The sequence below is a fragment of the Loxodonta africana genome, chromosome 11 (assembly GCF_030014295.1).
Source record: "Loxodonta africana isolate mLoxAfr1 chromosome 11, mLoxAfr1.hap2, whole genome shotgun sequence".
Lineage (NCBI taxonomy): Eukaryota > Metazoa > Chordata > Mammalia > Proboscidea > Elephantidae > Loxodonta > Loxodonta africana.
In genome coordinates, this window is record NC_087352.1 from 91,519,652 (window position 1) to 91,537,337 (window position 17,686).

At 40.6% G+C, this 17,686-nt stretch overlaps 1 protein-coding gene across 1 annotated transcript in view; it reads left to right on the plus strand.

Moving 5' to 3' along the window:
* Positions 1-17,686, plus strand: part of L3MBTL4 (L3MBTL histone methyl-lysine binding protein 4) — a 547,866-nt gene that overhangs the window by 204,987 nt on the left and 325,193 nt on the right. The window contains 1 exon segment of the mRNA XM_010587124.3: positions 14,144-14,246. Coding sequence (XP_010585426.1) covers positions 14,144-14,246 — 103 coding nt within the window.

The following is a 17,686-nucleotide window of genomic DNA, read 5'->3' on the forward strand; positions in this document are numbered from 1 at the left end:
ATTCACATAACTTCCAGTTTGCAAGAGTATTTTCCCTTTCTTTTTTGTCCTTGCAAAAAGAACATTGCCATTAGATTTGTTGCTGCCTGAGAAAAATTTTCATAGAAAAGTTGGAATAAATTAGGAGTTATTCATGTTGCTTGATATAGTGAATATTTCTAAGTGTTTAGAAATAGAAGACTGGAGATCAATTTTAGACAAGCTCTGCTCTGAAATGAGAATGAAATAGTGATTATCTTGTACAATTGTGGTGAGGATCTATTGAAATAACCTATACATAAATGCTTTGCTTCCAGGTGTCGATTGTTGCCATTACTAATTATTCATGCATCGAACAAATTTTTATTGAGTATCTATTATATGTAGGTGCTAGACATACAATGGTAAACAAATTGTTGTTGTTAGTTGCCATTGAGTTGGCTCCAACTCATGGTGACCGTATGTCTAAAAGAACAAAATGGCGCCCAGACCTGTGTTACCTTGGTGATCATTTGTATGTTTGAGTCCATCGTTACGGCTATTGTGTCAATACATCTTACTGAGAGTTTCCCTTGTTTTCATTGGCCCTCTACTTTACCAAACGTGGTGTCCTTTCCTAGTGATTGGTCTTACCCAATAATGTGTCCAAAGTAAAAAAAAAAAAAAAAGTAAAGGAGTCTGTTAATTTGTTATACTGTGGTGTCTTGCCTGTTGCTATGATACTGGAAGCTATGCCATCAATATTTCAAATACCAGAAGGGTCACACATAGTGGACAGGTTTCAGTAGAGCTTTGAGCCTAAGACTAGGAAGAAAGGCCTGGCAACCTACTTATAAAAATTAGCCAATGAAACCACTATGATAAACAAGTTAATAAGGTAAATGTCCTCATTCTAGTGAAGGGAGACAGTGATAAAAAATGAACTAGGAAGATAATTTCAAGTAGAAGCGGTAAAAAAGAAGATAAAAAGGGGAATATGACCAGTGAATGAAGATCAAAGAGCGCAGCCTCCAGTATGGATTACACCTCAACATAAAGAAAACAAAAATCCTGACAACTGGACCAATGAACAACATCATGATAAACAGAGAAAAGATTGAAGGTGTCAAGGATTTCATTTTACTTGGATCCACAATCAACAGCCATGGAAGCAGCAGTCAAAAAATCAAAAGACACATTGCAGAGGCGGAGCCAAGATGGCGGACTAGGCAGATGCTACCTCGGATCCCTCTTACAACAAAGACACGGAAAAACAAATGAATCGATCACATACATAACAATCTACGAACCCTGAACAACAAACACAGATTTAGAGGCGGAGAACGAACTAATACGGGGAAGCAGCGATTGTTTCCAGAGCCTGCAGCCAGCGTACCAGTCAGGTACGGCACAAGCACAGAGAGCTCCTCCACCCCCCTGAACTAACCCCGGGAGGGAGACCAGCCGGTTCCGCGGGCAGCGTGGGACGCAGCTGGTAGGAGAAGTCCCCGGGAGGCAGTGACTGGTCTTGGAGCAGGAAGAGCAGCGTCCCAGCTGGGGAACCGTCCCGCAGGGATTTGGACTGGACGCAGGTACGGCATAAACACGGAGAGCTGCTCCACCCCCCTGAACTAACCCCGGGAAGGGGCCCAGCCGGGTCGCGTGGGCGGGGTGGGACGCAGCCGATAGGAGAAGTCCCCGGGAGACAGCGACTGGTATTGGAGCAGGGAGAACAGTGTCCCAGCCGGGACACTCGGTCACGGCACAAGCACGGGGAGCTGCTCCACCCATCTGAACTAACCCCGAGAGGAGGCCCAACTGGTTTGCGGAGGCGGCAGGGCCACGCGGCTGGAGGGACGAGAAGTCCCCGGTAGGCAGCGAGTGATTTTGGAGTCGAGAGTGCACCGTCCCAGTAGGGGAGCCTTGACGCTGGGCGTGGGGCTGGAAGCGGAGGATCTGACCGTGACTCCAGCGGGCCAGACCCCCCAGGGGCAATCTCCACACAGCCAGCGCACATAGGCGACGCGCCCGCGGGAATCTCAGATATAATAGTCATTCCAAGCAAGACAAGCAACTCTGGCTATATTCTGAGGTGCTACTCTCCTATCTCTCTGTTCCCTCCCCCACCCTCCCCAGGCGGCTTCATTAACATCTGAATAGCCTGAGCCAGACGGAGAACTCTGATAGGGATCTGACTGCACTTTTTTTTTTAGCGGATTTTCTGGAAAAACTAGTTTCCCAGTGATGGCTTGGAGACAACAATCCATATTGAACCACTTAAAGAAGCAGACCATGACAGCTTCTCCAACCCCCCAAACAAAAGAATCAAAATCTTTCCCAAATGAAGATACAATCCTGGAATTATCAGATACAGAATATAAAAAACTAATTTACAGAATGCTTAAAGATATCACAAATGAAATTAGGATAACTGCAGAAAAAGCCAAGGAACACACCGATAAAACTGTTGAAGAACTCAAAAAAATTATTCAAGAACATACTGGAAAAATTAATAAGTTGGAAGAATCCATAGAGAGACAACCTGTAGAAATCCAAAAGATTAACAATAAAATTACAGAATTAGACAACGCAATAAGAAGTCAGAGGAGCAGACTCGAGCAATTAGAATGCAGACTGGGACATCTGGAGGACCAGGGAATCAACACCAACATAGCTGAAAAAAAATCAGATAAAAGAATTAAAAAAAATGAAGAAACCCTAAGAATTATGTGGGACTCTATCAAGAAGGATAACCTGTGGGTGATTGGAGTCCCAGAACAGGGAGGGGGGACAGAAAACACAGAGAAAATAGTTGAAGAACTCCTGACACAAAACTTCCCTGACATCATGAAAGACGAAAGGATATCTATCCAAGATGCTCATCGAACCCCATTTAAGATTGATCCAAAAAGAAAAACACCAAGACATATTGTCATCAAACTCACCAAAACCAAAGATAAACAGAAAATTTTAAAAGCAGCCAGGGAGAAAAGAAAGGTCTTCTTCAAGGGAGAATCAATAAGAATAAGTTCAGACTACTCAGCAGAAACCATGCAGGCAAGAAGGGAATGGGACGACATATACAGAACACTGAAGGAGAAAAACTGCCAGCCAAGGATCATATATCCAGCAAAACTCTCTCTGAAATATGAAGGCGAAATTAAGATATTTACAGACAAACACAAGTTTAGAGAATTTACAAAAACCAAACCAAAGCTACAAGAAATACTAAAGGATATTGTTTGGTGAGAGAACCAATAATATCAGATACCAGCACAACACAAGGTCACAAAACAGAACGTCCAGAAATCAACTCAAATAGGGAAATCACAAAAACAAACAAATTAACATTAATTCAAAAAAAAAAAATACACATAACAGGGAATCATGGAAGTCAATAGGTAAAAGATCACAATAATCAAAAAGAGGGACTAAATACAGGAGGCATTGAACTGCCATATGGAGAGTGATACAAGGCGATATAGAACAATACAAGTTAGGTTTTTACTTAGAAAAATAGGGGTAAATAATAAGGTAACCACAAAAAGGTATAACAGCTCTGTAACTGAAGATAAAAGCCAAGAAAAACGTAATGACTCAACTAACATAAAGTCAAACACTATGAAAATGAGGATCTCACAATTTACTAAGAAAAACGCCTCAGCACAAAAAAGTATGTGGAAAAATGAAATTGTCAACAACACACATAAAAAGGCATCAAAATGACAGCACTAAAAACTTATTTATCTATAATTACCCTGAATGTAAATGGACTAAATGCACCAATAAAGAGACAGAGAGTCACGGACTGGATAAAAAAACACGATCCATCTATATGCTGCCTACAAGAGACACACCTTAGACTTAGAGACACAAACAAACTAAAACTCAAAGGATGGAAAAAAGTATATCAAGCAAACAATAAGCAAAAAAGAAGAGTAGCAATATTAATTTCTGACAAAATAGACTTTAGACTTAAATCCACCACAAAGGATAAAGAAGGACACTATATAATGATAAAAGGGACAATTGATCAGGAAGACATAACCATATTAAATATATATGCACCCACTGACAGGGCTGCAAGATACATAAATCAAATTTTCACAGAATTGAAAAGTGAGATAGATACCTCCACAATTATAGTAGGAGACTTCAACACACCACTTTCGGAGAAGGACAGGACATCCAGTAAGAAGCTCAACAGAGACACGGAAGACCTACGTACAACAATCAACCAACTTGACCTCATAGACTTATACAGAACTCTCCACCCAACTGCTGCAAAATATACTTTTTTTTCTAGTGCACATGGAACATTCTCTAGACTAGACCACATATTAGGTCATAAAACAAACCTTTGCAGAGTCCAAAACATCGAAATATTACAAAGCATCTTCTCAGACCACAAGGCAATAAAACTAGAGATCAATAACAGAAAAACTAGGGAAAAGAAATCAAATACTTGGAAAATGAACAATACCCTCCTGAAAAAAGACTGGGTTATAGAAGACATCAAGGAGGGAATAAGGAAATTCTTAGAAAGCAACGAGAATGAAAATACTTCCTATCAAAACCTCTGGGACACAGCAAAAGCAGTGCTCAGAGGCCAATTTATATCGATAAATGCACACATACAAAAAGAAGAAAGAGCCAAAATCAGAGAACTGTCCCTACAACTTGAACAAATAGAAAGTGAGCAACAAAAGAATCCATCAGGCACCAGAAGAAAACAAATAATAAAAATTAGAGCTGAACTAAATGAATTAGAGAAGAGAAAAACAATTGAAAGAATTAACAAAGCCAAAAGCTGGTTCTTTGAAAAAATTAACAAAATGGATAAACCATTGGCCAGACTGACTAAAGAAATACAGGAAAGGAAACAAATAACCCGAATAAGAAACGAGAAGGACCACATCACAACAGAACCAAATGAAATTAAAAGAATCATTTCAGATTATTATGAAAAATTGTACTCTAACAAATTTGAAAACCTAGAAGAAATGGATGAATTCCTGGAAAAACACTACCTACCTAAACTAACACATTCAGAAGTAGAACAACTAAATAGACCCATAGCAAAAAAAGAGATTGAAACGGTAATCAAAAAACTCCCAACAAAAAAAAGCCCTGGCCCGGACGGCTTCACTGCAGAGTTCTACCAAACTTTCAGAGAAGAGTTAACACCACTACTTCTGAAGGTATTCCAAAGCATAGAAAATGACGGAATACTACCCAACTCATTCTATGAAGCCACCATCTCTCTGATACCAAAACCAGGTAAAGGCATTACAAAAAATGAAAATTATAGACCTATATCCCTCATGAACATTGATGCAAAAATCCTCAACAAAATTCTAGCCAATAGAATCCAACAACATATCAAAAAAATAATTCAGCCTGATTAAGTGGGATTTATACCAGGTATGCAAGGATGGTTTAATATCAGAAAAACCATTAATGTAATCCATCACATAAATAAAACAAAAGACAAAAACCACATGATCTTATCAATTGATGCAGAAAAGGCATTTGACAAAGTCCAACACCCATTCATGATAAAAACTCTTACCAAAATAGGAATTGAAGGAAAATTCCTCAACATAATAAAGGGCATCTATGCAAAGCCAACAGCCAATATCACTCTAAATGGAGAGAACCTGAAAGCATTTCCCTTGAGAACGGGAACCAGACAAGGATGCCCTTTATCACCGCTTGATTCAACATCCTGCTTGAAGTCCTAGCCAGGGCAATTAGGCTAGACAAAGAAATAAAACGTATCCGGATTGGCAAGGAGGAAGTAAAGTTATCACTATTTGCAGATGACATGATCTTATACACAGAAAACCCTAAGGAATCCTCCAGAAAACTACTGAAACTAATAGAAGAGTTTGGCAGAGTCTCAGGTTATAAAATAAACATACAAAAATCACTTGGATTCCTCTATATCAACAAAAAGAACACCGAAGAGGAAATAACCAAATCAATACCATTCACAGTAGCCCCCAAGAAGATAAGATACTCAGGAATAAATCTTACCAAGGATGTAAAAGACCTATACAAAGAAAACTACAAAGCTCTACTACAAGAAATTCAAAAGGACATACTTAAGTGGAAAAACATACCCTGCTCATGGATAGGAAGACTTAACATAGTAAAAATGTCTATTCTACCAAAAGCCATCTATACATATAACGCACTTCCGATTCAAATTCCAATGTCATATTTTAAGGGGATAGAGAAACAAATCACCAATTTCATATGGAAGGGAAAGAAGCCCTGGATAAGCAAAGCACTACTGAAAAAGAAGAAGAAAGTGGGAGGCCTCACTTTACCTGACTTCAGAACCTATTATACAGCCACAGTAGTCAAAACAGCCTGGTACTGGTACAACAACAGGCACATAGACCAATGGAACAGAATTGAGAACCCAGACATAGATCCATCCACGTATGAGCAGCTGATATTTGACAAAGGCCCAGTGTCAATTAATTGGGGAAAAGATAGCCTTTTTAACAAATGGTGCTGGCATAACTGGATATCCATTTGCAAAAAAATGAAACAGGACCCATACCTCACACCATGCACAAAAACTAACTCCAAGTGGATCAAAGACCTAAACATGAAGACTAAAACGATAGAGATCATGGAAGAAAAAATTGGGACAACCCTAGGAGCCCTAATACAAGGTATAAGCAGAATACAAAACATTACCAAAAATGATGAAGAAAAACCCGATAACTGGGAGCTCCTAAAAATCAAACACCTATGCTCATCTAAAGACTTCACCAAAAGAGTAAAAAGACTACCTACAGATTGGGAAAGAATTTTCAGCTATGACATCTCCGACCAGCGCCTGATCTCTAAAATCTACATGATTCTGTCAAAACTCAACCACAAAAAGACAAACAACCCAATCAAGAAGTGGGCAAAGGATATGAACACACATTTCACTAAAGAAGATATTCAGGCAGCCAACAGATACATGAGAAAATGCTCTCGATCATTAGCCATTAGAGAAATGCAAATTAAAACTACGATGAGATTTCATCTCACACCAGCAAGGCTGGCATTAATCCAAAAAACACAAAATAATAAATGTTGGAGAGGCTGCGGAGAGATTGGAACTCTCATACACTGCTGGTGGGATTGTAAAATGGTACAACCACTTTGGAAATCTATCTGGCATTATCTTAAACAGTTAGAAGTAGAACTACCATACAACCCAGAAATCCCACTCCTGGGAATATACCCTAGAGATACAAGAGCCTTCATACAAACAGATATATGCACACCCATGTTTATTGCAGCTCTGTTTATAATAGCAAAAAGTTGGAAGCAACCAAGGTGTCCATCAACGGATGAATGGGTAAATAAATTGTGGTATATTCACACAATGGAATACTACGCATCGATAAAGAACAGTGACGAATCTCTGAAACATTTCATAACATGGAGGAACCTGGAAGGCATTATGCTGAGCGAAATTAGTCAGAGGCAAAAGGACAAATATTGTATAAGACCACTATTATAAAATCTTGAGAAATAGTAAACCTGAGAAGAACACATACTTTTGTGGTTACGAGGGGGGGAGGGAGGGAGGGTGGGAGAGGGTTTTTTATTGATTAATCAGTAGATAAGAACTGCTTTAGGTGAAGGGAAAGACAACACTCAATACATGGAAGGTCAGCTCAATTGGACTGGACCAAAAGCAAAGAAGTTTCCGGGATAAAATGAATGCTTCAAAGGTCAGCGGAGCAAGCACGGGGGTCTGGGGAACATGGTTTGTGGGGACTTCTAAGTCAATTGGCAAAATAATTCTATTATGAAAACATTCTGCATCCCACTTTGAAATGTGGCGTCTGGGGTCTCAAATGCTAACAAGCGGCCATCTAAGATGTATCAATTGGTCTCAACCCACCTGGAACAAAGGAAAATGAAGAACACCAAGGCCACACGACAACTAAGAGCCCAAGAGACAGAAAGGGCCACATGAACCAGAGACCTACATCATCCTGAGACCAGAAGAACTAGTTGGTGGCCGGCCACAATCGATGACTGCCCTGACAGGGAGCACAGCAGAGGACCCCTGAGGGAGCAGGAGATCAGTGGGATACAGACCCCAAATTCTCATGAAAAGACCAAACTTAATGGTCTGACTGAGACTAGAGGAATCCCGGCGGCCATGCTCCCCAGACCTTCTGTTGGCACAGGACAGGAACCATCCCCGAAGACAACTCATCAGACATGAAAGGGACTGGTCAGCGGGTGGGAGAGAGACGCTGATGAAGAGCGAGCTAATTATATCAGGTGGACACTTGAGATTGTGTTGGCAACTCTTGTCTGGAGGGGGCATGGGAGGATAGAGAGAGAGGGAAGCCAGCAAAATTGTCAAGAAAGGGGAGACTGAAAGGGCTGACTCAAGAGGGGGAGAGCAAGTGGGAGTAGGGAGTGAGATGTATGTAAACTTATATGTGACAGACTGATTGGATTTGTAAACGTTCACTTGAAGCTTAATAAAAGTTATATAAAAAAAAAAAAGACGCGTTGCATTGGACAAATCTGCTGCAAAGGACCTCTTCAATGTGTTGAGGAGGAAAGATGTCACCCTGAAGAATAAGGTGCGCCTGACCCAAGCCATGGTATTTTCAATCACATCACATGCATGTGAAAGCTGGACAATGAATAAGGAGGACCGAAGAAGAGTTGACGCCTTTGAATTGTGGTGTTGGCGAAGAATATTGAATATACCATGGACTGCCAAAAGAAAGAACAAATCTGTCTTGGAAGAAGTACAACCAGAATGCTCCTTAGAAGCAAGATGGCAAGACTGCACCTTATATACTTTGGATATGTTGTCAGGAGGGATCAGTCCCTGGCGAAGGACGTCATGCTTGGCAGAGTACAGGGTCAGTGGAAAAGAGGAAGACCTTCAACGAGGTGGATTGACACAGTGGCTGCAACAATGAGCTCAAGCATAACAGCGATTGTAAGGATGGCGCAGGACCAGGCAGTGTTTCGTTCTGTTGTGCATGGGGTCGCTATGAGTTGGAACCGACTTAACGGCACTTAGCAACAACAACAACATGACCAACAATGGTCTCTCTGAAGAAGTGATATATGAGCTGAGAACATTTTTCTTGAGATCTAATTCACTAAATATCCATGTTACAAGTCAGATATTATTGGAGAAAACTCAATTATTATCTGGAGAAAAACACTAATTTGATTTATAGATAGGTTACCATTATCCAAGAGGCAATAATAGGACCTGTTGTAGAATTTACAGATGTCTTTTCCCCAAGGGGTAGCTCTCTGTCTAACCCACCATTGAATCAACCCGTTATGCTTCATCATACACAATTTAATAAGAAAGTTGTTAGGTTTGGTGCACTTTTATTGCATGTTCTTCTTGATTTCTTCTCTGTTTTGTCCCTTGCTGTGATTCTTAATATAATAATAACTCTTCTCCCGAGAGTTGAGGTCATACCTTTCCTAACAGCTCTAACAAGGGGAAAATTATGGCAACCCTTAGAGATCTGGAGATGAATATGCATTGATAAATACTGAGAATATAATTTTGAATCTTAGTTTAATCAAGTGTATGAAAACAGTCCGGAAAAAAAACATTTAATAGCATTCATTGAGAGTTCATTGCCGGTGGGATGTAGTCTAAACTAAGTTACATCTGGGCTGGCTGGTGCAGAGTGTTTTTTGTTTGTTTGCTTCCGGGTTTAATGTTGACGGTTTTCGTGATGGTGGCCTTGGTAGTGTAGTATAAGACAGTTTGGAGAAAAGTCTTTTTATATTCTATAGTTGTTTCTTAGCTCTTATATTCCTTTATTACTGATTGACGCAGCATGTTTCTTAATTGGGGACCTGTTCACAATTTTTAAACATCAGTTCCTCTGATTTGTTCTAATTATTTTTGCATATGAATAGGACATCTCTTACTCCTCTATTCCTCCCTCAAGGTGTTTTGCAAAGTCATGAGGACATAGTAAATGTCTAAGACATGCTTTCTTATCATTCAGTAAATGCAATGAAAATATATGTGAAGTGTACATATTTGTCCTAACATCACCACACTATGGGACCTAGCCTCAGTCAGTATTTTCATGCAACATAATCAGACTGTAATGCAATTTTTTGGATTATTTGTTGACCTCTTTTTTATATTATGAGCATTTCCAGGGAAGAACTATGGAATACTCATCTATTCATTCACTAAGCATTTACGGAGCACCAAGTATGTGTCAGGCTAGGCAAAGTGTTGGGAACTGGTGAACTAGACTTAGGCTTGCAGCTTACCATCTAACAAGAGAGGTAGACAAACAAATGCTTAATTTGTAGGCAAGGTAAGTTGTATATAAAGTGGAAACCTACACTATTGTTGGAAATTAGCCTGAGGAAGTGAAATATAAGCTGTGACCTGAAGGATAAGTAGGAGTTAACCAGGATAACAGATGGGAAGCTCATTCCAGTATATGCAAATGCCTTGATTATGAAAGACCCTTTCGGGGTCTAGGAATAGGAGGAGGCCAGTATAGATGGAGACTATTGATAAGGAAGAAAATTGAGTTAGACATATCTGAAGAGTCAGATCAGGTAGGCCAGGCTGAAGATCTTGGACCTAGTGAGAACCCACTGAAGGTCTTTAGCAGGGAAGTGACATGATTAGATTTGTGTTTTGAAAATATCACTCTGGTTGCAAGATGGAGAATAGATTGCGATGGGTAAAGAGTGCCTGTTGCAATTCTCCAAGCAGGAGACTGGAGAGTTGACTTCAGTTAGGCTGGTCACAGTGGTGAAAAGAGAAATTAGGTTTGGTGCAGATTAAAGAAATATGTGAGGAACTGAAGATTGATTGGAAGTTGAGGTGAAGTGGAATGAGGGAGAAGGGATGTCAAAGATAACTTCCAGGTTTCTGGCATGGATAGTAATGTGACTTATTGAGGTGAGCACCTCTAGAGGAGGAGAAGGAACAAGGTGGGGCACAAGACACCAAGTCCCGAAGATGTTGGGTAGAAAGTTGGATATACTGGACTGGAACTTAAAGAATGTCTGCCCTATAGTCTATGAGTATTTATAACATCTGGTTGGTGAATAAAACTGTAGAAATAGATATCACCCAGGGAGTTAGTATAAAATGCAAAGAGAGCCCAGAAACAAACTTTGAGGTTCTCTGACATTTTAAGGCGAAGTAGAGGAGATAAAACTGGCAAAGAAGATTACAAAAGAATGTTCGTGTACAGAAAGGAAACTATGAGCATGGTATCACTAATTGTTACAGTGGATAGTGACAACTCGTGAAGGAAATAACCAAATGCAATGACTATTTCCATGTGATTGAATACGATCCACTCTAAGTAGTGCATGTCAGACTCAATGCACAGAGGTAATTAGAACCTTAGAAGACAAATTGAAGTGGTTTGAGAAGTGAGATGTGAGGAAATAAAGATAACTTATTTGAAGACACAGGAGACTATCTGGGCAGCTCCTATGTGGAGGGGAGATGTGAAGGCTGAGGGGACAGAAGCTGGCTGAATGGACAAGGAAACACAGGGTGGAGAGAAGGAGCGTGATGTATCATTAGGGGGAGAGCAACTAGGAGTATGTAGCAAGGTGTATATAAGGTTTTGTATGAGAGACTGACTTGATTTGTAAACTTTCACTTAAAGCACAATAAAAATTAAAAAAAAAAAAACTTATTTGAGAAGTTTGACTATGCAGCAGAAAATGGAAACTAGAAAATGTTTAAATGTTGGTAGAAAGAATTCAGTAGACAGAATGACTGAAATATATGATTGCCCAAAGATTCTGGAGAACATGAGGTGGATGAGATCCTCATGTGTGTGTGGAGGCATTTGCTTTGGTGAGGAAGAATGCCCCTGCATTGTAAGGGGAAGGAAGAGAGGAAATGACGACACACAGGTGGGTGGTTTTAGGTTGAAAGCCACGCTCACAGAGCTCCGTTACTGGCTCTTATTTTCCAGTGAAGCAGGAGGAAAAGCCAGCTGCTGAAAGCCAAAGAGTGGAGGGCAGTGGAAAGTTAGGGAGAGTGTAGGAGAGCCCAAGTGACGCTGAAGATGGCAGTGTCTTGGTAACACCTAGTCTGCACTGTTATGTCATTTTTTTACCAGCAGGACTTGGTTATGCAAAGCACAGAAAAGCAGGATGGTTCAATTGATCCATGTTTGGGTTTTATTTTACTAGGAAGGTGTGATAAAAAGTCACAGAGGCAAGAGAGTTTAGGTTATTTGCAATAGAGTCAAATAATAATTGACAGAATGAAGTTAGACCAGAGAAAAGTGTTATGATGAGAGGGCACTGATGATGAAGGGAAATTAATGGCCTCAAATGGTTGCAAACCATTGCAGGTGGGGCACCTGAGTAAGCCATCTGGAAGGACATGAATATGTGGTCAGATGGGATGTTGGTTAGTGATTTTAGAAGCAGTCCATTTGGGCAATGACAAGATCGAGAGGACTTCCTTTGGGTCTTTAGCCCAGATAGATTCACAGAAGAGGCCACAGGAACTGAGATGGTTGCTGATCTTCAAGGGGAGCATATTGGACGTGGGTATCGAGGGCAACTAGGGTGATAACAGCAGGAGCTGGGGCTGAGTGGGTGCCAAAGTCTCACTGAAGGATATGGAAAACAGCAGTTAGATGGACGAGGTCAGTGAGAGGGTGGATGTGATGGAGCCCAGTGTCATTAACCTCAGAAGAACAGGGGTTTTCTAAGAGTGTGAGAGAAGTGTGGTCTAGAAGAGGCACTGGGAGGAAGAGAGGGCACTGACGTCTCTACCGATCCTCAGGTACATGCAGTGTGAGAAAATAAGAGGGCAGCAGGAAGCTATCTCTTCAACCAACAGCTATGCTTAAATTAGAGCTGGAAGATGGAGAAAATATTGAGACTAGGATGAGAAAATAGGGAGTTTGTTGGCTGGAAACTGAGGTCCAAGAGCTGTGGAGGGAGAAAGAAGGTACAGGATTGTCAGGGAAGTAAGGCCAGAACAGTATGACAGTGTGGAATGGGACATTCCAGAGGTTTATACCTGTGTGTGTGGACTAAGACAGAACAAGGTGTCTTAGGCATCTAGTGCTGCTGTAACAGAAATACCACAACTGGATGGCTTTAACAAAGATAAATTTATTTTCTCACATAGGATAGAAGTCCAAATTCAGGGTGTCAGCTCCAAGGGAAGGCTTTCTCTCTCTGTCTGCTCTGGAGCAAGGTCCTTGTCATTAGTCTTCCCTGGACTAGGAGCTTCTCTGCACAGAAACCCCGGGTCCAAAGAACGCACTCTGCTCCTGGCACTGCTTTCTTGGTAGTATGAGGTCCCCACTCTCTGCTTGCTTCCCTCTCCTTAAATCTCTTGTAAGATAAAAAGTGGTGCAGGCCACACCCCAGGGGAACTCCCCTTACATTGGATCAGGGATGTGACCTGAGCAAGGGTGTTACATCCCACCCTAATCCTCTTTAACCACAGGCAGAGATTTACAACACATAGGAAAACCACAAAATGGAGGACAACTACACGGTACTGAGAATCATGGCCTAACCAAGTTGACACATTTTGGGGGAACACATTTCGATCCATGACCCAAGGTATGGGAGTTTTAATCCTCATAATCTTTAGAGGTAGATTAGGCCTGGCAGAATTCACTGCTGACCTGGAGTGGTTAGAGCATGGTCCAGGGTCAGATGGTTCTTTCTGCAGCTAGCTTCGACATATGTGAATGAGCCTGGATAGGGCCACTCTCACTGACGACAGCATGCTCTGTGTGTTAGCTCAGGTTTGTTCAGCATTTTGGGAATCCTTGCTGTGGTGGGGTGAGCCTCAAACCAGACCTCACGTCCTGAGCTTGTAGCTGTATTGTTAGGATTAATGCCTGAAAGAAATAAATGAATATACTCATACTTGTTTCTTTTTTAATTTTCTTCAATGTGTATTCATTTTCTTCTGTCTCTGATATTAGTTGCTGTTAGTGTTATTTATTACAGCAGGGATATTTTCTGTCTAAATCATTTTATACAACATTGTTAGTACCCAATAAGTACTTTTTGATAATGGCTTGTTTTTCATTTGTAAAGTCTCAATTAAGATCATGTACGTATTTTAGCCTTTCCAGTTCTTCATTGAGGGTATTTTCAAGTAGGGTTCTTTTACTTCCTGAAGGACCAAATGATGTGAAAATCCTGCCAGGTCAAGCTGTTTGTCCCACTCCAGGGTGCCAAGGAATAGGCCATATCCACCATCCATGTTATTCAAGACATCACAGGTAAAACTTTTTCTTGTTTAAATTATTCCAGGGATCAATTAAAACACCGTGCAGATTAACAGCTGCACAAAGGAGCACAAGTGACTCTCTTGGAACCAGATGCCTCCTGTCACACTCCCTTCTCTGTGTTCTAAGGCCCTTCCTAGAGCCCCCTTTGATTCCTGAGTCACCTCCCAGACCCACCTCAGTCCTTTGTCCTCTGTCCTCCGACAGTTTTCTTAACAGGCGTGTCCTTCCTCAGACACATGACCCATGCTGTATCCACCCCACCCCTGAACTGTCTCCACACAACTGCTGAGTCTCGCCTTCTTCTGGAGAAATTACAGAGCCTCTTGTTTTTATCTTGCACATTTCTCTTTTTCTTACTTATTTGGAGGTGAGATAATTCCGTGAAACAACAGAAGAGGAAAAGTACGAAGTTATATGGCAGAATATGCCCTTGTTCTAAATGTTTGAAAGTAATATGCAGGAGTGAATGCTTATAAGGAAAGTGAGTACAAGTGAATGCGCAAGTCCTCGCTCCTTTTCTGTCTGCATCAATAGGCAAAATACTGCCTAGATGAATTATTCATATTGGTGGTGTAGCAACAGAATATGTAAGTTAAGTCTGAACAGATTTGTTGTTGAATTAGTCAAACTCACAAATATACAAAACAAACATCATAGATAAGTATAAAGAGAAAAAAATAAGTCTTATAATATGTGAAGCAAGAAAACGTTTGTTTGAATAAAATAAGACCCAGTTGGGCTATAGGAAGGCCTTCTTTATGAGGTAGCTATAATCACTAGAAGATAAAACAGTTCTGAATGAATCAAAACATATGTTCCTACAGGAAATAATGGTAAACATTCCCACATAGCATATATAAATATGTTATATATGTAAATATAATGTTAATAATGAAAAGAAAATAATATAGTATCCATAAAAAAAAAATACATTGAAGAAATGCCAACACATTGGTAACTTGTACAAATCTGCGGGACTCATGGATTACGAGTATGGAGCTGGACCTGATGGGGATGTCAGTGTGGGATGAGGACAGGCAGGAAGGAGAGAAAAGGGCATACAGAGGGAGAGAAAGAGACAGGACAGAGTCCCATAATTGCGAGGTGGTTTTCTGTACTAGGTGAGGACACTGTTGGAGCTATAGAGCTGCTTTCCAGACATCACCAAGGATATGTGGCTATAGAGAATCTTCAGGCATTTTCTATGTTGTTTTAATATCTAGAGCTGAGATGGTAGCTACTAGTCACATGTGTCTATTCATAAATTTAAGTTAATTAAAATTAAATCTTCAGTTACTCAGTCACACTGACCACTTTCCAAGTACCCGATGACTGTGGCCAGTGGCTGCCACGTTGGACACCACAGAGTATGGGCCATCTCCATCACCACAGAATGTTCTGTGAGACAGCACTGAGAGAATTTAGTATGTTCAAATATCATTGAAGTTTTTTTTTTTTAATTTTTATTGTGCTTTAAGGAAAGATTACAAATCAAGTCAGTCTCTCACACAAAAACTTATATACCCTTTGCTACATACTCCCAGTTGCTCTCCCCCTAATGAGACAGCCCGCTCCCTCCCTCCACTCTCTTTTTGTGTCCATTTCGCCAGCTCATAACTCCCTCTACCCTCTCACCTCCCCTACAGACAGGATATGCCGACATAGTCTCAAGCGTTCACCTGATCCAAGAAGCTCACTCCTCATCAGCATCCCTCTCCAACCCATTGCCCAGTCCAATCCCTGTCTGAAGAGTTGGCTTTGGGAATGGTTCCTGTCCTGGGCTAACAGAAGGCCTGGGGACCATGACCTCCGGGGTCCTTCTAGTCTCAGTCAGGCCATTAAGCCTAGTGGTCTTTTTATGAGAATTTGGGGGTCTGCATCCCACTGCTCTCCTGCTCCCTCAGGGGTTCTCTGTTGTGTTCCCTGTTAGGGCAGTCATCGGTTATCCCAGGCACCATCTAGTTCTTCTGGTCTCAGGCTGATGTAGTCTCTAGTTTATGTGGCCCTTTCTGTCTCTTGGGCTCCTAATTACCTTGTGTCCTTGGTGTTCTTCATTCTTCTTTGATCCAGGTGGGTTGAGACCAATTGATGCATCTTAGATGGCCACGTGCTAACATTAAGATCCCAGACGCCACTCTCCAAACTGGGATGCGGAATGTTTTCCTAATAAGTTTTATTATGCCAATTGACTTAGATGTCCCCTGAAACCATGGTCCCCAAACTGCAGCACCTGTCACGCTGGCCTTCGAAGCATTCAGTTTATTCAGGAAACTTCTTTGCTTTTAGTTTAGTCCAGTTGTGCTGACCTTGCCTGTATCGTGTGTTGTCTTTCCCCTCACCTAAAGTAGTTCTTATTTACTATCTAATTAGTGAATACCCTTCTCCCCCACCTTTGTAACTATCAAAGAATATTTTCTTCTCTGTTTAAACTATTTCTCGAGTTCTTGTAACAGTGGTCTTATACAATATTTATCCTTTTGCAACTGACTAATTTCACTCAGTATAATGCCTTCCAGATTCCTCAATGTTATGAAGTGTTTCACAGATTCATCACTGTTCTTTATCGATGCTTAGTATTCCATTGTGTGAATATAACATTATTTATTTATTCATTCATCTGTTGATGGACACCTTGGTTGCTTCCATCTTTTTGCAATTGTAAACAGTGCTGCAATGAACATGGGTGCATATATCCATCTGTGTAAAGGCTCTTATCTCTTTAGGATATATGCCAAGGAGTGGGATTGCTAGATCTTATGGTAATTCTATTTCTAGCTTTTTAAGAAAGCAACAAATCGATTTCCAAAGTGGTTGTACCATTTTACATCCCCACCAGCAGTGTATAAGTGTTTCAGTCTCTTCACAGCCTCTCCAACATTTATTGTTTTGTGTTTTTTGGATTAATGCCAGCCTTGTTGGAGTGAGATGAAGTCTCATTGCAGTTTTGATTTGCATTTCTCTAATGGCTAATGATCATGAGCATTTCCTCAAGTATCTGTTAGCTACCTGAATGTCTTCTTTAGTGAAGTGTCTGTTCATATCTTTTGCCCATTTTGTAATTGGGTTATTTGTCTTTTTGTAGTTGAGTTTTTGCAGTATCGAGTAGATTTTAGAGATCAGGCACTAATCGGAAATGTCATAGCTGAAAACTTTTTCCCAGTCTGTAGGTAGTCTTTTTACTCTTTTGATAAAGTCTTTAGATGAGCATAGGTGTTTGATTTTTATGAGCTCCCAGTTATCTAGTTTTTCTTCTGCATTGTTAGTAATGTCTTGTATACTCTTTATGCCATGTATTAGGGCTCCTAAAGTTCTCCCTGTATTTTCTTCCATGATCTTTATAGTTTTAGATTTTATATTTAGGTCTTTGATCCATTTTGAGCTTGTTTTTGTGCATGGAGTGAGGTATGGGTCTTGTTTCATTTTTTTGCAGA